The 19,715-nt window shown below is 49.7% G+C and overlaps 1 protein-coding gene across 1 annotated transcript in view; it reads left to right on the plus strand.

Moving 5' to 3' along the window:
* Nucleotides 1-19,715, plus strand: part of STK38 (serine/threonine kinase 38) — a 365,648-nt gene that overhangs the window by 245,531 nt on the left and 100,402 nt on the right. Inside the window, exon 10 of the mRNA XM_078644141.1 lies at nt 12,022-12,145. Coding sequence (XP_078500267.1) covers nt 12,022-12,145 — 124 coding nt within the window. The remainder of the gene's footprint in view (nt 1-12,021; nt 12,146-19,715) is intronic.

A 19,715-nucleotide genomic window follows, 5' to 3' on the forward strand; every position in this document is an offset into this window, starting at 1 on the left:
CCGCCCCCTATTGCCTTGCTTTTACTTCCTCTAGTTAGTACCATTGTTCTTGATGCGCCAATACAATACAGGGAGGTTAATAGCTTGTCTAGGCAACAATCGATGAAACTAACTTCTTTGCAGGATTACAGGTGCAGGCTCGTTATGAGGACAGTACTTACAATGTTCGGATGGATAACTCGAAGGTGATAATTTAGGGGGATAGCCCGGTCCGGTCTCTCTCGTCCTCGAACGGCCTCAAACGGCCCGCCCTTTGCCCAGGCTTAGCCCGGCGCCAGCCCGCGCGCGTCCCGTGTGCGCGAGCCCCTGAGCAGTTATATAGAGTGAGGAGGTGGGGGGTGGGAAGAGGACCAGCTGCGGCAGATTAGGAACGCACTGCCCGCTGGTCCTCGCAGTCCTGCTGAAGTTCGGTTGGAGTCTCCTCACCGCCCTCTAGCCAAGGTCTCTTTCCGTGAGTGGCTCCCGCGCAGCGGGGGCCGCGAAAAGTGGGCAAAAGACGGCTGGAGTCCGGGGGGTCAAACTTTCTGCAAACACGTCTCTCCCGTGGTTTTCTCGGGCAGAGGAATCCGCCGAGATGCAAGCAACACGGAGCTTTATCTCACAATCCGGGAGGTGGGGGCGGGAAGAGGACCAGCTGCGGCAGATTAGGAACGCACTGCCCGCTGGTCCTCGCAGTCCCGCTGAAGTCCGATTGGAGTCTCCTCACTGCCCTCTAGCCAAGGTCTCTTTCCGTGAGCGGCACCCGCGGAGCAGGGGCCGCGAAAAGTGGGCAAAAGAGGGCTGGAGTCCTGGGGGTCAAACTTTCTGCAAACACGCCCCTCCCGTGGTTTTCTCGAGCAGAGGAATCCGCCGAGATGCAGGCAACACGGAGCTTTATCTCACAATCCGGGAGGTGGGGGCGGGAAGAGGACCAGCTGCGGCAGATTAGGAACGCACTGCCCGCTGGTCCTCGCAGTCCCGCTGAAGTCCGGTTGGAGTCTCCTCACCGCCCTCTAGCCAAGATCTCTTTCCGTGAGCGGCTCCCGCGGAGCGGGGGCCGCGAAAAGTGGGCAAAAGAGGGCTGGAGTCCTGGGGGTCAAACTTTCTGCAAACACGCCTCTCCCGTGGTTTTCTCGAGCAGAACTGCACAGACACTTAAGAGAGAATTTAAAGACGGATAATGCAGCCTATATCTACAGGCTACACTGTCCAGTACTTCAACTAGAAATTCCACCAAAATCCACAAACAGCACAGCCTGTCCAGATTTCTCCACAGAGAAAAATCTTGCCTTTAACAGCAAAACCCTCTGGAATGACCGAGAGGAAATAGTGGACAGACAAGCCCCATAGGCTACCATTATGTGGCTCAGAACAGGATACTGTGCCTTTAAGAGAACTTTCCAGAAGTCTCACAGTATCCCAGAATGCACTGCAGGTCCCTTTTACTTTCAGTTCTTTTTTCCGGCTCCTGCTAGCAGGACCCTGGAGCATTGAGCTCTCCCTTTCTAAGGGTTTATTTAGTGATTTTTCACTTTTTCTAGTGTTTGAGTGTATTCCATTTGAAGTACTTGTTGCTCTCTTCCTTGTGTGTGTTTATGGGCACCCTTTTATTGTCAAAATGCCTGCTTTGTTTGACAAATGCCCAGAGTGTTCGAGGAAGAAGGCCAGGTCTGACCCACACGAGGTGTGCATCTGCCTTCCCCCATCTCATGTCCCAGAGGAGTGTGACATTTGCCAGGGCTTCTCCAGCAGTACCCTGAGAGATAGGATGAAGATCAGGCTCCAAGGCCTGGAAGACAGAAGACTGAAGGCAGAAGGTGGATCTGGGCAGACATCCTCTGCCCATGCTGAGGCCTCTGGGGGGCTCCCCAAGGGCAGGAAGGCCAGCAAACTTCCCCATTCTCCGTCGGTGTCGATTTCACCGACGACAGCGTCGAGAGGGATGACTGCAGTCTGTTCCCCGTCTCCCCAGAGCTCTGGGTCGAAGCAGCGTCGACGCTCGGCGTCGAGGGAACTGATTAGACCGCCGTCGAGATCACCGGTGACGATTTCAGTCGTCGTCGTCGAGTTATCGACGTGGAGAGGTGGCCCGGCGTCGGCGCTCGCCGTCGAGGCGACACCGCCGTTCGCCGTCGGCGAAGAAGAGGAGGTCGGCGTTGAGGGGATCCTTGACGTCGAGGATGACGTCGAAGTCTCACAGGTGTTCGCCGTCAAGGAGATGCTTGCCGTCGAGGCGAAGGTCGCCGTCGAGGCGAAGGCGTCCGCCGTCGAGGAGGAGGCGTTCGCCGTCGAGGAGGAGACGTTCGCCATTGAGGGGCCGACGGTCGCCGTCTGGTCGACGTTCTTCGACGCCAAAGAGGCGCTCTGGCGCCAGGAGTCAGTCTAGTCGGCGACATGAGCCGATAATGGATTCTCCATCGCCTCAGCCTAGGAAGGAGGGGAAGTCACCGGGCTTGGTATACTCTGAGGTGTATACACCTCCTAAGCCGAGGTCGACTCCACCTCCGCCTCCCTTGCCAAAGGAGCCTCCACCGCGGACTCCCCCCACCCTCGCCGCCGCTCCCACCTCATTCTCATCCTCAGCCTCAGCCTCATCCTCATCCTCATCCTCTGCTCCCAACTGGCGGACCGCCTCCGGTTCCTCAGAGGACAGCTTCACTGCCACGGTATCTGACGCCTCCTAAGGGGACCCCTCGGCCGAGGCCCCCAGTCAGGCCAAAATTGCCTACTCCTGTGAGGCCTGTGGAGCGTCCGAAGCCGAGGAGATCACGCTCTCGCTCCGGTCGGAGGGGTAGATCGCGGAGTCGTCACAGGTCATCGACGAGATAAAGACGGCGCCACAGGAGGCGCGGATCACGGTCCCGCACCGACTCTTCGAGGACCAGAGACTACTCACCGACTTTGTCGGAATCCCCTGGGACGAGGGTGTCGCCCGTAGACGACATAGTCACGTTCCAAGATGTTCTGCTGAGGGGGGCAGCGAAGTTGGGCATCACGATGACGGTGCCTACGCCCACGACGTCCGTGATTTTCGAGACGCTCCCTAAAAAGCACCGGTCTCGACCATTGCTGCCTCTAGTACCGGGATTGGTAGATCCGGCAGAGGAGTTGTTTCTCACACCCGCGGTGACGAAGGCTGCTCCCTCCAGGCTCCTTAAGAAGTACCGGGCCCCGGATTCTGACCTGGCTTTTCATTCGGATGGATCCGACACCGGACTCTGTCATAGTGACGGCGGCTAGGAAACAGCATGCCACCACCCCATCTCCCACGGTCCCTTCTGATAAGGAGAGCCGCTGGATAGACTCGGCAGGCAGAAAGGTCTGTGGGACGGCATCTACTGCAATGAAGGCGGCTAGTGCCACGGCTTTGCTAGGGCGGTACGATCGTGCCCTCTGGGAGTCCCTCCAGCTATTCGCCGAGCTCCTTCCTCGAGAGAAGAAAGAGGACTTTCAAGAGATTCTGAAGGAGGGGATGCTGGTGTCGAACCAACTCATCAGCGCGGCTGCTGATGTGTCTCTTTTGGCGGCACATGGATACAGTCATGGTGTCAACCAGCGACGCCACGCTTGGCTTCGCCTTACATCGCTCAAGCCAGAGGCTCAGCAGCGGGTGGCCAATCTGCCTTTCTCGGGGGAAACCCTGTTTGGCAAGCATGCGGATTGCGAGATGGCCCGCATGAAGGCGGAGGCCGAGACCCTAACGGCTGTCAGGTTGGAGAAGCCCAAGGAGAAGAAGACCTACCGCCCATTCCAGAAGCGCCAGAAGGGCAGAGGCGGCCAGCAGTCCGCAGTAGCGAACAAAGGCCCGGCTGGGTCTCGGCCCTGAGCGGTTACTTCCCCTACATCCGTTACCCGCTTCGGTGGGGGGAAGCGTTCAATTTCTTTCTGGCAGAGTGGAGAAAAATTACTTAGGAGGGTGTTGAATTTTTATCTGGATAAAACCAAGGATATTCGTAGGTCAGACCAATTGTTTATCAATTATGGATCAGTCAGATGCTACCTCAAAACAGTCCATCTCGAGGTGGATTGTGTCCTGTATACAATTGTGTTACCAAAAGGATAATAAGACCTTAGGGGGTAAACCTAAGGCTCATTCCACCAGGGGCAAAGCTGCCACGACTGCTTTGCTACGAAACGTTCCAATTGCAGAAATCTGCAAGGCGGCCACTTGGAAGTCGGTCCATACCTTTGCTAAGCATTCCTGTCTGGACACTGATGCCAGGACAGACGATCAGGTTGGGCAGGCTTCGCTACGGAATCTGTTCGCACAGTAGTGGTGTTATTTCTTTTTTCTCCACCACCGCTTTGGTGTGTCTGGATGGGCTTGCCATTCTATTCACTAGATTATGACTATACACAGAGATCCCCTACTACAGAAGGAGTAGTTTCTGTCCTGTAACTCCAGTTCTGTAGTAGGGGTATCTCTGTTATAGTCATAAGCGCCCGCACTCCTCCCCAGGTGGAGAGAGATATTCATGTAAGAAATGCTACAGGTCTGGCGTGTTACGCCTTCAAAAAGAACTGAAAGTAAAAGGGACCTGCAGTGCATTCTGGGATACTGTGAGACTTCTGGAAAGTTCTCTTAAAGGCACAGTATCCTGTTCTGAGCCACATAATGGCAGCATATGGGGCTTGTCTGACAACTTCTTCCTCTCTATCATTCCAGAGGGTTTTGCGGTGAAAGGCAAGGTTTTTCTCTGTGGAGAAATCTGGACAGGCTGTGCTGTTTGTGGATTTTGGTGGAATTTCTAGTTGAAGTACTGGACAGTGTAGCCTGTGGATATAGGCTGCATTATCTGTCTTTAAATTCTCTCTTAAGTGTCTGTGCAGTTCTGCATGTTTTGACAACTTAAGAGATTATTTTTGATTGCTCCGGGGTCCACGCACATGGGCGGGACTATTCACTAGATTATGACTATAACAGAGATACCCCTACTACAGAACTGGATTACAGGACAGAAACTACTCCTTACTTTGCTATAGGACGTAGAGCTAATGTGACACTGATTGCTAGCTGGTTGGGGTTTCTAGGTACTGATGTGAGTTTCCGGTACACCACAATTCACTAATGTCCTAGGTCTCTGTGCACAGTTCTGTGTATGAGCAGAAATCCTTGCAACACTGCTTTACCCATATCTATCTCCCGCAATAGTTTCCGGGCAGCTGTCAACTGGCAGCTGGCCGCCATCGAGCCCATACGAATGTGGGTGGCCTCAAGTTCCTTAACCTGTGTTTCTAGTTGGCAGCGTTTAGTCCGCTTTTCCCTATTATGAGCTGTGGTTATTGCGATGAAGTGGCCCCTAACCACGACCTTATGTGTCTCCCATAGTGTGGCTAGTGTGTTTGCGGGTGTATCATTAATTTTTAGGAAGGTGGTTAAAGCTGCCAAGGTGTTTGAACGTACTTGGTCATAGGTGAGGAGTTTAGTTTTAAAGCGCCAGGTTGGTGTGGGCTGTGCCCGCTTCCGTAGTTCGAGATGCAGAGTGATCAGATAACGCTGCTGCCCGATTTCTACTGAGACAGTGTCACGGGTACTCCTTGTGTGGTGAGAAAATAGTACATCTGTACATATTTTTGGTGTGCGGCTGAGAAAACTGTGTATTCTAGAGGTGTGGGGTGCATATGACGTCATACATCGGTTAAAACTGCCTCCTCCAGCCAATTCCTGGTGCCCGTGGGGAGCCCCCCTGCATGACCCACCCTGGGGGTATCCGATCCCTTTGGGCATTCATTACACTATTGAAGTCCCCTCCCACAAATACATCTTTGTCTGAGGTGGTCAAAAACTTGCTACAGGAGTTCCTGATAAACTGTTCCTGGCATTTGTTGGGGGCGTAAATCGTGGCTATAGTGTATCTAGTACCATAGAGTAGAACCTGCAAAGCTAACAACCTGCCGGTATGTCCAGAAAGACCTTTTCCACCCGTCCTGGGAACTGGATAGCGAGCAGAATGGCGACCCCTGCTTTTTTGGACCACCACCGAGAGGAAAAGAACTGGTCTTCAAACCAACGGGAGCATAGCCGTCGCCAATCTCCCAGGAGTAGATGGGTTTCTTGTAACATGCAAATTTCGCATTTGGAGTCCCTGGGTAGTGAAAGGAGTGCCAAGCGTGTGGGTGGGGCATTAAGCCCTCGAACATTGATCGTCAGAATAGTTCGCGCCACACAAATACCTGGGGAAAAATATAGCTGTGAACCTCTCCTAGAAGAATGCACCTGCCTCCAACATGGGTTGTAAGAAAGCAGGAATAAGTGTGGAGTAGTAAATGAGAGGGTAAAGGGGAGAAGTTATAAAGAGTAGAAAAGAGAAACAAGAACATAAATATTTCCCCCTCCTGCGGTCAAACAACAAGTGGTTGCTAGGGTCCATGTCATCTGCAAGCTCACCAGTAAAGCACTATCCGTAGGGGGTGAGCTCTGCCGGAGTCCTGGGAATCTGTGGCTATTTCACTGCACAGGATAACAAATCAGCGGTCGCCACTGTCTGTAGAGCCAGAGAGAGGATGATCCGATAACAATTAATGAATCGAGACTCATAAGGACAATCAGTGGTCTCTGGCTGCGAGGTCCAGGTCGCACTCCCATTGGAGCTGCTAGAGTAATTTATTCCAGGTCTCCCGGCCTCAGATGGTTTGCTCAATACCTTTGCCTTTCCTCGCTTGGAGCATCGCAAGGTGGATGCTGTTATCGTAGGGTCTTATGGTGGGGACGACACTCACAAGGGAGAGTGTAGATCCGGCTTGCCAGGAATTGTCTGGGCGTTTTCCAGGGAGCGTATCACTCGGACCTCCTCCTGCCACACAAACTGAAGATGAAAGGGATGCCCCCATTTATATTTGATATTCCTGTCTCCTAGGAGGTCCGAGAGTGGTTTAATAGGTCTCAGACGCTGTAGTGTTAACGGCGAAAGATTCTGGTATGGCCATAGCAAGTGGCCTTCGAAGTTGATGCAGATGGATCCCATGCAGCTGACATGACTTCATTCTGTCGGTTGGAATGAAAACCAGTAAATATGTCCTGAGGTTGGCCTGGCATGATGGCTGGGTGTCCAGCACAGTGCGTTCAGTCTAAGATGATCTCTTGGTTCTGTAAAGAATAGGCAACATGTTTGAAAGGGCGGATAACAAAGTATTCAAGATCGCCTGAGATGGAACGCCCCTAATTTGTTGGAGCAGCGGGGTCGGTTCTCAAGATCTTTAAGGCGGTAACAGAGATGCAATTTTTGATCGCGTAGTGCCAACCGTTACTGATGATGTCCTTCAAGTTCCTCCTCGCGAGCATCTCAGTCCTCCTCCAGCAATGCCACTCTCATACCCACCACCTCCATATCTTGGCGTATTTCCTTAAGTTGAGTGGCAATCTCATGTTTAAGACCAGTGATATCCTCCAACAGTGTCCCAAATAAGCACTCCAGGAATGTCTTTGTGATGGGGGAGTCGTCCTGGTCAACATTCACTGTTTCGGTATCTTCTGCATGTGGGTCCGGCACTACAGGACCCAGCACTCCCTCTCCCTTCTTGGAGGTCGACTTAGCGAAGATGTCCTTGATTGAGGGTTCTTTCTTCCCTGTGCGAATAGAAGACATGGTTAGGTGCAGATGAGGCTACAACCTCCGCTGTGCACACGCCCAGTGCAACTAATGGCCAGGGCCAGTCGGGAGCCAGGTGCGGAGACTCACTCAAACCCAGGCAGGTAGAAGTGCCAAGTGTACACTGAGCCAGGTCAGGGACTCCTATCACCACCAATGGGAGCAAGCGACCTCTAGCCTAGAGCACAATGCAGGGGTCCGCTCCTGTCGCACGGGACCACCAGGAAGCACCGTGCAGCACCCCCCAACTCCATCAGCTGTAGATGTGCCAGCAGCTCCACTCTGGCCCCATGTCCGGTAGTAGGGCGAGCATAGTAAAGGGTCACAATCCACCGGTAGAGGACAGAAATGAGAGAAAAATAGGGGGGAGACAGCGTTCCCGAGGCGGACCGCCCACTGTCTGCGGGTCTCAAAAGGTCACCGGCACGACCCTCTCCTCGTGGCTCCTCCCTGCTGGGCCGGGACAAGCCCTCATTGTACTGGATGTCACTCCTGGGGTAGTAATCCACAGTGTCTCCTCGATTAGAATACTCCTTGAGGCTGCTGCCCACCGCTGCCGAGGGCACCATACCTCCTTACGCGGCAGGTAGGCGCCTCCCATGGGACAGTCATTCCGTCCAATTCAGTGGTGGACCTGACGGAGCCGGGATCAACAGCAGCATTGATTCAGGCAGGGCTGCCGGGGGTGGAACACGCCCCAGCCTCCTTCAAACCATCCGTTCGGCTCGCAAGAACCAACCAGAGTGCCGGGAAGTGCGCCGAGGGCCCATCTAGGTCATTCCCCACCACAGCCAGCTCCTCTGTGCCCGCCCTTCGCCAGGAAGCGGCTCACACACTCACCCGCTGCCGGTACAGGAGAGGGTTTGGGGGGGGAGAGCTGCACTCTGCGAGCCAGCCAAAACAAGGTCCGGTGCCTCCGCCCTCGCCGCTCCACTGACATCTCTTCAGGTCTCCACCATCGGCGGCGGGCTGGAAGGCGATCACACACCTCTGGGAGGGCAGCACAGGCACCCCGCGGCTGTATCCAGTATGGATCGACAATCTGTGTTTCACTTTGCCGTGCCTGTCCTACTAGGCCTGAAAAATCCGGCGGAGCTCCGGGATGTGCGACCTAGTCGGTCATCATCTTGGACACGCTCCCACAATATTTATCAATTTTGCCTCATCCAACATGTGTTAACGAAGCAATGATCTCATCCCCCTATAGAAAAAAAGTCAAAAAAATTACCTGAAGAAGAATAGACCAATCAGTCTAATAGATGGTGACTGCAAAATCTTTTCCAAACTACTTCTTAGGGCAGTAGAGAACTGGATCAAAGGTGCAGATACCTAAAGGCCCATACAAGCAGACTTTGGGGAAGGTGTCTCAACTATTGATAAGTGTTTTACTTTATAACATATCATTTGCAAATGCAGCACAGTAAAAAAAGATGTGTGTTCCCCTTTAGATATGTCATCTACTTTTGATCTAGTACCAAGACCAAGGCTGTGGGGAAAACTATCCGAGGTCAGAATGGATCCACTGCTACTGAGGATTGATCAAATAGGAACCCTCAGTAAGGGCCAGATGTAGGTCGCCAAATACCGGTCGGTAACGGCCAATTTCGTCCGTTACCGACTGGTATTTGGAGTTTGAAATGTAGGGGGCCTAACTTTACAGAATCGGTAAAGTTACAGATTCGGTATATTTACAGATTTGGTAAAATACCGAATCAGTAAATTTACCGATTCTGTAAATCCAGATGTAGGTGGCACTGAAGACTGTGCCACAGGCCCTTAGGAATTCATTATTTACCACCAAATAATACTTGGTGGTAAATAATGAATTTCTGTGTACATGCACATCTGTGCATGTACACCGGTGCCATGTGGCACACATACATGCCCTAAGGGCATGTATGTGTGTCACATTGCACACAAGCCAGAATCAGGGGTGCAACAGGGTGTCAAAGTGACACCCTGTCCCCCTTGTAAATTCGGTAATTTTACCGAATCTGTATTTACCTATTCGGTAATTGACATTGATTCCTGTGGGCCTCAAAGCCCATAGGAGTCAATGGCAATTACCGAATCGATAAATACCGATTCGGTAATTACCGAATCTTACCGATTCGGTAATTGAATAGGTAAAAATACCTACATCCTGATTGCCTGTTCTTAAATACCGAATCGGTATGATTCGGTATTTAAGAATCGGTAATCTGGGATTACCTACATCTGGCCCTTGGTGTTTTGCTTCTGTGAATGGGGTGAACCAGGTCTGTATACTTGCTCGTATACCCTTTTCCCTGTGTCTATATATATATATATATATATACATATATATATTTGTTAAGACATACCTGCCATCACTTGCTGCCTGGCCCCACCCCTTCTGTATTCTATTGATTCCATACTGAAAGCTCGAACCACAAACGGCTTACAAGTAAAACTGAAAGCTATAAATAAATATAGCAAAGAGAATAGCCTGCAAATAACTACTTCAGAAACAAAAAAAATAATATTCAGGAAAACAAAAGCAACAAAACTGCTTTCTTAATAAAGTGCATTAAACTAGAAGTTATTACCTTCACCTTTTTAAGTGTTAGGATTGCAAACACCCTTTAATGAAACGTTCATTTCAAATCTGCATTGGCGAAGTCAGCAACCACACCTACAGTGATCATGAGATTGATACCTCTCCATGGACACGACTTTTCCACATACATTGACATAGGCAAAAGCAGGAAGTCGGTTTCCTTATGGAGCTGAACTCTGGGGCTTATTCAAAACAACAAAACAAATAAGCTGCCATGAAAGAGAATTCTGGGGTACAATTCCACCAGGATTCCCCACAATCTCATTGGAGGCAGACATTAGATTTGTATCCATCATGGACAAGTGCCAATTAGCCCCATAAAATATGGACAAAAAAGATTGTTTGCAAAGCTCACATCGGGTAGTCAAATTCTGCAACAAACACTTCATGATATAAGCAAACTTGGTCAAATTGATAAACCACAGAGAAAGAAGATGCTTTGCTCTAACCAGAAGTTGATCCCTTCCACTAAGCACCTTGCTGGAAAGAATTAAGCTAGCTGAGTCGAAAAATTGTCAGTGTGGTCAAACTGCAGATCTGCCTCACTGTGTGTTAACCTCCAAACGTAGTGTTAGGTTATATCATAAACATTCAAACTCCTCTTGGAGCAGAATGTTTTTCCTTCGGTAAGACATGCTTTATAAAAGTAACCAAACTCGTCGGTCGTTTCCTTCTTTGTATTTGGAACCTAAGCGAGAGAAATGAAAAACTAATTACACTGTATGCTGCTGTACACAGAACTTTAGGGACAGACCCACACAGTCGACATAACCCCAATGGGAAGTGTGAACTCCGCCTGAACTTGAAAACAAGCACTTGGGTGTCAAGTGGTACAAGCTTAAGATATTTTTATTTGATTTTATCTAGTTATAGTTTAATTGATGCATTATCGGTGTTAAAATGCTTACTTGATTTTGAAGTGTGTGTGCAAAAGACAGTATTTAATGCTTAAAACACTTACCTAATTATTTAAATTTCAGAATTTCCTGGAACCCAGTGCCCACTGCAGACAGCCAAATGTAGTGTGAGATGGATTTTGCTTATGGCAACTCTTCTTAGTGCATAGCTCTTTGCCATGCCCTACACCAGGGTTCTTTTATGAATAGCAGGACTAAGGCCACACCGAGCACCCTCTATCCACACTGTGTGGATGAAGGACCAGCACAGTGGCTTTGAAGGTCCTGGAACTGGGTGCATCACTTGAAATGCTTAGTCAGAGATCATGCTTCGCCTGCTCTCTTCGGGGGACAGAGAGATTGAGTGCAAAGCACTGTAAAACTGGCAGCATATGCTCACAAATCACATGTACCCTTAAGAAATGTCCTTTTATTTACAATCCTTTGGAGCCAAAAGGGACACGGACTACAGAGAGTGGGAGCAGGCCTTCCCTGAGACCACTACCCTATTATGCACCGGCAATCAGATGGGCACAGCTGTAAATCCTGCCCTGCGGGCTTTGTTGTGGGAGCCAGGCATGAACATGCCCTGTACTGAGCCACAGCTGTGCCTACCCAAAGGTCATGCACAGTGTATTCTGGGGGCATGTTGATTATTTATGCCCATTAATAATTTTAATAAACTGTAAAACCTTAGCTATAAATCAGTTACATGAACTTATCAGTTAAGGTAGCTATGCAACATTAGCTCCCATCGGTTCAATCAACTGCTCCTGATCTCTCACATGATAAAATTACCAATTACCGCACTGTTGACATCACCACTGCCATCACAAGCTGATGTGGGGACAGGCCCTGAGCTCAAGCAATGTATTTATCAATGATGGCGTGGTCAAAAGGTATGTGGTTCTAAACTATCTTTCTGGCTCGAGAGCCTTGTGGAATTCTATGTCTAATCTTTAATATTTGTATATTTCAGGTTTTCCACCATTCTGCTCTGAGGCAGCGCAAGAAACATATAAAAAGGTTATGAACTGGAAAGAGACACTTACTTTTCCACCTGAAGTGCCAATTTCTGAAAAAGCTAAGGATCTCATTCTAAGGTACACATCACCACACTGCTTTAGTATACTCTGCCAAAATGGGATACTACTGTATGTTTAAGAAATCTGTATAGTTCGGGGCTTGTGTTATGCTCATGGGTTCTAGCTGAAGAGTAAAAAAAGGAATCCAATTCTGCTATTGTGTGCTTTGAATGTGCTGAGTCGCTCACTCTTGAGCCATTCTGCCACTTTTGTGTGCCAGAGGCTGCTGCACGAATATACTGGTCCATGGTCTATCAGTATGTGACAAACACAGACAAACAGAAGGGAACAGTTACCACAGTCACCAAGTCTCAGTAAGAAGAAATCAGCTCAACTTTGGCAGTTCTGGTAATGAGAGTACATAGAGAATAGTTGTGGCAGCACGCGCTACTTTGCTATCTTCCGGTCTATGAATCTGTTCATTATACAGGTGATGTGCACAACATTGGGATGGGTAGCTCGCTAATCTAGGATAATATAGAATCCCTAAGTAAGGCACAGCACCGGGCCACACATTCCAGCAGCTAAGCACAGATTGCCGAATAAATGCTAACAGGGAAAGGTAAACCTCATGGTGCTTCACTGAATCGGTATGCTTAACAACTTTGGATAGATACTTCTAAACGCAGACTCCTCTTCTTTTAAATATTTCCCAAGACCTTAGATTGGGTCCAGAAAAGGTTCAGCAGGAACTCTGTGTACCAGTAGGTGGTGCGGCACCGACGCTGTTCCACTTTAGAAGTGACATGCAGAGTTGCATATGAGCACCATCCATGTGTGCCGATGTCAGTTTCCTTCTTGTGCGACCCGGCGCAGATCCAGAGTTACAATATGTCTCTTCACAAGACTGTTTCTTGCAAAATGTACTTTAAAATAACGGTGTGGAAATTAAATGTCCCCCCATTAATCGGGTTCAAACCTTGTAGGGCATGTCACAAGAAAATGTTTGTGACTGATCCCCACCAAATTTTTCTTTAGTGCTCAGTGTCTAAACACGACTCCAAGACCTGTTTTGACTTTGCTTTGAGGAATCCAAAGGCCATTCAGCACCGTGAGGTGAAGCTTTACATCAACAAGTACTAGAAGATGAAATGCCATGAACGGTTAAAGTCAAATAGAAGTTCCATATCTCGTTCCTGCAGGAAATCTACGTCAGTCGAAGTCTTTAGGTAAGTCAGAAAAGCAACATAAGAAGTCCAAGTGGGACTTGGTCTCTTTCTGCCCACTCGAACTCCTGAGACGATGAAGGGACATAAATGTGCTTCTCGGTTTTGTTCCCAAACTCAAACTGTCTCGGAGCCGATTCCAACTCTTGTCCTGGGACAATATGGACCTTCTGTAACACCACAGCAAATTCCCAAGTACCACAAACCTATGCTGCATCTCTTCAGCATGCTTCCGTCTCCCTTTGGCGCTGCCCCAAGTCCCAAGGGACTGTGAGTACAGTCCCCTGAAACTCAGCCGGCAGGTCCGCCTTGGGTGCCTGCTAGAACCTTTGAACCTGTTATGGACCCCCACAGACTTCGATGCTGACATGACTCTTAGCACCACAACCCAAGCCAGACCATGGAGCATCAATGCAGATGCCCGACAATGAAGTGCAGTGGATGGTGCGCTCAGACTGCGACCTTGTTTCGCGTTGACCACATGACCACTCTCTGATCCCACTGGTCCGCAACCTTCCAGCAACCTGTCAGACTCTGATACATTACCGTTGTCTTAATGAAGGGCCTAGATCATTCAGTCTTTTGTGGCACAGATTCTGATAATGACCTTTATGATGAAGAGCTGGAATTGGCTCAACATTATACTGATAGCGGGTATGATGATCTGCAAATTCCAGAGGACTTGATATTTTTCCAGGCACTTGTCTAGTCTCTCCACCTAGGCCAGCTACTTAAAAAGTGTCTCTTTTGTAGTAGTGATGGAGAGGGTGGCTGAGGTTGTTGATCTCCAGTTGCCCACTTTGGATGTGAAAACCAGTGTCCTCACCGAAGTCCTTCAAACCGGACAAACTAATACTGATCCCTTACTACATTTCAATGAGGCTCTCACAGACTTCCTTCTTAGAATATGGGTAAGGCCCTGACATGGACACCCGGTAAACACAGATACTGAATCACCACTGCCTGCCCCTGAGATCCGGCATTCCTAACTCAACATCCTACTCCAGAAAGTTTGGTGTTGCAGACATCCATGAGCAAGGTCAACACCAATGTCTTTCCTTCCACCTGACCAGATAGAGAATCGAAGCACCTTGATACCTTTGGGAATCACATGTTCTCCTCCACCGGCATGGCATTGCGGTCCGTTGGCACAGGCTGCCAGATTCTGTCGCTCAGGTGCTGTGTGCTGTACCTGATAACTTGCTCACCACACATATGTAAGCCATTAAGGATCACCGCATTGCAGCAAAATTCATGATTCACTGGGGGTTGGATACTACAGATTGCCTTGGTCTGTAGGTTGGCAACAGCCTGGCACTTAGGAGACATACCTGGCTGAAATCTACCTGCTTTTCTGGGGATGTCCAATCTATCTTAATGGACATGCCCTTTGGTGGCTCTTGCGTCTGGAGAGAAAGCAGACTCTGTTCTTGAGTGCATTAAAGACAGCATGGCCACAATGTGCTTCTTGGGTCTGTGTGCCCCGGCGCATCTGTTCCACAAGCAGTTCTGCCTCCTCCATGGCTATGGTAAGAGTTCCCAGCCACAAAATCTCTTTAGAGTGTCCTTCAAGGCAGGATCTAAAACATTTTCCCATGGTCACATGCCATCACCTTGGACAAATGTGTCCTACAAGTATTATGCCATTCAGTTTATTTTTACCCTGCCTCACCTTCCACCACCCTCACAGCAGTTGAGGGAGAACCATCTGTCTTTCTTACTTCAGGAAGTATGGGCCCTTTTGACCAAAGGGGCCTTGGAGAGTGTGTCGGCATCCAAAGTATGCTCAGGTTGCTACTCCTGCTGCTGAAGAAGGACAGAGGACTTCATCCTATTTTAGACCTTAACCCTCTGAAAAATTGACAAAATCATAATGCTCAATGTAGCCCAGGTCTTCCCTGGAGACTGGATGGTAGCTTTGGACCTGCAAGACTCCTATTTCCAAATCCCCGTCTTCCAGGCCCACGGGCACTTCTTGAGGTTTACAGTGGAACAGGAGCACTTCCAGTTTCCTGTGTTCTTCTTTGGTCTGAGCAGCGCGACTCCAGTGTTCACAAAACTGATGGTAGTGGTTGCAGCACCTCTCTGTAGGTCAGGGGTGCCAGTTTAGCCCTACCTTGACGACTGGCTGTTGAAGGCGTAATCACCCCAGGAAATAGTCACCCACCTCCAGACTACGGCAAACCTGTTGACATACTTGGGGTGTGCTATCATTGTGTCGAAGTCTCACCTGATTCTGATGCTCCCTTTCATTGGAGCTATTCTGGATACGGTGCAGTTTCATGCCTTCTTCCAGGGCATGCCTTCCCCCAGGAGTGGAGTGTCAAGGCTATTATAGCTATATCCTGATGTTTCCACATCTGTCCTTGATCTCAGTGATAAAGACTGCGGCAGCTTTGTCTGATGTCCTTCTGCATCCTGGTGATTAAGCATGCCATAGATCTGAAGTCCCAGTGGCACAACATCAAGGCGATCTCTCCGACAACATCCAGATTTCGTAGGAGACTGCAAATTACTTGAAGTGATTACTACTGACCTGCATCTAGAGAGAACAGCAGGCTCCTTTGAATTATTTCTAAGTTGGGGAGGAGATCGGAGGCATTGGGTCTCCATTAGAGACCCTTCTCCATATCAGCCTCTTGGAGTTGCTAGCCATCTGCTTGATGTTGAAAGCTGTCCTGCCATCCATCAAATGGAGACTAGTGCAGGTGCTCATGGGTGGGTTTGTGGACTCTGTGTCAGTAAGCACTACGCCTCTGAAATTGTCTAGAATACCTAGGAATTTTCCTAACTGTGCACCACCTGGCGGGATCTCTAAATGCCAGGCTTGACTAACTCAACTGCCAACACCTAATAGATCCTGAATGGCAGTTACACCAGAGGTGGCACAGGGTATCTTCAACGAACGGGGAAAACATTGGCTCTGATTTGTGTTTTTTACCAATGGCGAGAAAGCACAATGCCAGTACTTTTGCATTTTGGAGTTTCCTAGTCGGCTGTCTCTCAGGGATACTTTCTGCCTGGAGTGGACATCGGGACTCCTGTACAATTTTCCACAGCTACCTCTCCTGCTTAGAGTTCTCAAAATCTAGAATTACCAGGCAAGTCATCCTACTGTTACTGGATTGGAACAGGAAAGTGTGGTACTGGAACTCCTTTGAATGGTCATCTGTCCTCTGATTCGGCTCCAGCTTTGGGTGGATCTTTTATCACAACAGCAGGCCTAGGTTTTGCACCTGGGCCTGCTCAATCTTCACATCCATGTTTGGAGATTTAGCATTGGCAGTTGACAGCATTTGACGTGCCTCCTGAGGTTGTTGTCATTTTGGCAGCCTGGTGTCCCTCAACAAAATTGGTGTTTATCTACCGTTGAGACAAATGTGTGGTTTGATGGGTGATACTCTGCTTATTGAGCCGCTTAAATCCAAACTCTTCTCAGTATTGCATTCTGTGTTGTCTCTAACCCATTAAGGACTCTCTTTGGGCACAGTTAAAGGTTATTTGTCTGCTCTTTCATTTTTTTTGCAGTTGCCCACTTCGCCTTCTTTATTTAAATCACCTGTGATGCATTTTTGAAAGGTTTGCAACAGATGTTTCCTTCTATTACTTTCATTATGCCTTAGTGGGACATGAATCTAGTCCTTATATCCCTATGTCCATACCTTTTGAACATCCACACACCTGTCCGTTATGGATTCTCACCCTTAAGTAGGGTTGCCTCATATCCTTAACATCAACTGGACGTCTGAGTGAGCCGCAATCCCTGGCTGTCTACCCGCCACACTTGACTTTGTTTCGAGATAAGCTGGTCCTGAGGACCTAGGCCTTCTTTCTTCCAAACGTGGCAACTCATTTTCACGTCAGGTAAAACATCACCCTCCCAGTGTTATTCACTTACTTACACTCCTCTCTCTAAAGGGGAGAAAAGGCTCCATATGTTGCAAGCCTAAAACAACTCTTAGCTTTTACTTTGATTGTACTGAACCCCATCAGGTGGACAATCCCCTCTTTATCGGATTCGCTGGAGCACTACTTATGGACAGCGAGGTCTGTTGAAAGGGCCCCTTGTCCGCTGCGACTTGGAGGACTTTTTGATGTGAGCCAATTCACAAACCCACAACCTAGGAGGGGCTCCTTTGGTGTCTATGGAAAAGGGGAGAAATCTGTGGTTAGAATTACCTATCAGAAGAATAAACTACTTACCTTTGGTAGTGCTCTATCTGGTGGATATTCTGTCAAACGCAGATTTCTCACTGACCCTCCATCGCCATCTAAGTAGATCCCAAGTCTAGAAATCTACACACTGGTCGTAGCTTCTCTGCTAATGGGCTATAAGTCTAGGGCATGAACAGCCTACAAAGTAACTGACGTCCGCACACACAGGTGAGCTTAAATGTGACTACTCATGTCATTTCTGGTGCGGAAGGACTTTGGTGTGGATCTGCACAACACCACCTACTGGTGCGTTCAGCTTCTAAATATTTTTTAGATCCAGTCTGGGGCCTGGGGAATATTCAAAAGATGAGAAATCTGGTTAGATAGAATATCCATCAGAAAGAGCATTACCAAAGCTATGTAACTTGTTCATCTGGCTAATTGTTAACACTAAATGACCACAGTGTTCTGGTGGACTGGTCAGTAATCTTGAGCATCTGGTTTTGTCACTCTGTGAGTGAAAGCTGTTCACAGCAGCTCAAGGAACTGCTGAACACAATACCTCAAGGAACTGCTGAACTCAAACTCTGGGTTAAATCATGCCAGTTTCCATACATGTCAGGCAGTCTGCCTCCTTCTCTGTTAAAGTTGCAGTAGCAGAGTCTATTGTCCAGTTCTGCAGTATACACTCTACTCATGACAGGAAACAGCAACATTATCTTGCTTTGGGTAACAGCCTTCTCTGCACAGATGTACAGAGTCCTTTAAAATAACAAGTTGAACTCCGAGTTAGGCAACAGAATTGGGATCTGATAGACATCTAGCCGCAGATTGCTTAACTTAGAATATTCCCAGCCGTTTAGACTGGAACTGGATTTTTTTTGCAGCAGCCCCACTGCGCCAGGGGACGGCGCCTCACGACCCCCGACCTGACGTCTTCCACGTACGTGACGTCAGCAAGGTCATATAAGTCCCTCCCGGCGCGCTGATGTCAGTTTCCTTCTTTTCTGCGTGCAACGCGGAACCGGAGTGAGCGGTTCCTCCTTTTTAACCAGGCCTCCTTTTTGACACTTCGCATCAGGAACAGTATGCGATGCCTTAGGTCTTTAACACTTGTAGTTCTTGTTCATGGGAGATGTCCGCGACCGACCCCCATCCTATTTGTATGTGGTGTCTGGGCAAGCACCATGACTCCATGGACTGCGAAGCTTGCCAACGCCTGAAACCGAAATCTCGGCGGGAGCGCCATATGAAGCTTCTAACTGCACGGCTGTCCAGGTCGGAGTCGTCTCTCCCCCCGGCCTCATCAATGGCAGGTCCCTCTACTGTCCGGTTCCGCCGTCACTCGACCTCTGGGATCCGGGGCAGTCGTTCGCTGCTTTGTAAGTCGAGGCGCTTGTCGCCGAGGTCTTAGACCTCTCCTTCTTCTGTTGTTAGGGGCGCGGGTTCCCGGAATGTTCCGGACGTGCGCTCTTGACAGTCGTCCCCTCCTCTATCTGCCCTTTCCGGGTGTGGGGGTGACTCAGGCCCAGATGGAGGCATATGCCTCGGCTCTTCAGGCCTCCCTTGGGTCCTCTTCCGTTCCAGGGGCGTCTTCGAGGCCTCTGCTTCTTGTGGGGTCCCCGATGGACACGCCAGCGGTGCACCCCCGGCGCCAATTGAGCCTTATCCCCCCAGGAACGTTGGAGATGTGGTGTCATTAGGGCGCGGCCCGGCTGGGTCTCCCTCTACGGGCAACATGGAGTCGTTGGGTCGTGGCCCACCCGGGTCCCCTTCTATGACTCATGACGCCTCTGCCGCACCGCAAAGCCCCGCTGGGCTCCCTGCGCGTCGCAGGTGGTTGCCAGTGCTCATAGCCCTGCCTTGAGCACGCCCTGGGCTTCTAGGCAGGCGGCCGCCCGTCCGGAGCCGGGTTCGACGCGCCTCCTCGGCTCCGCGTCTGCTTTTTACCCCGGAGTCGGAGCCTGCCTTGGAGAAGGCAGAGTCAGCGCCGGGGTGACGCCGAAAGCATGCCTCGCCGGCTCCGGCGCCTTCTCCTTCTTCTAACAGGGAGCTTCTCATAGTTACGGCGCAGACTCTACGCCAGATACAGCTGAGTCAACCCCTGACGAGGCACGATCGGTGCCATCAACGCCGTGTTCCGGACTCTTCTCTAGAGGCCTCTGGAGAGAGTTCTGCTCCTCCCTCTTGCCCGGTGTCACCGGAGGTATTGTTGCCAGTGCCCCCTTGTAATTTGTGGAACCTCCTCAGGAGCGCCCAGATCTGGC

This window comes from Lissotriton helveticus, chromosome 5_1 (genome assembly GCF_964261635.1).
Source record: "Lissotriton helveticus chromosome 5_1, aLisHel1.1, whole genome shotgun sequence".
Taxonomy (NCBI): domain Eukaryota; kingdom Metazoa; phylum Chordata; class Amphibia; order Caudata; family Salamandridae; genus Lissotriton; species Lissotriton helveticus.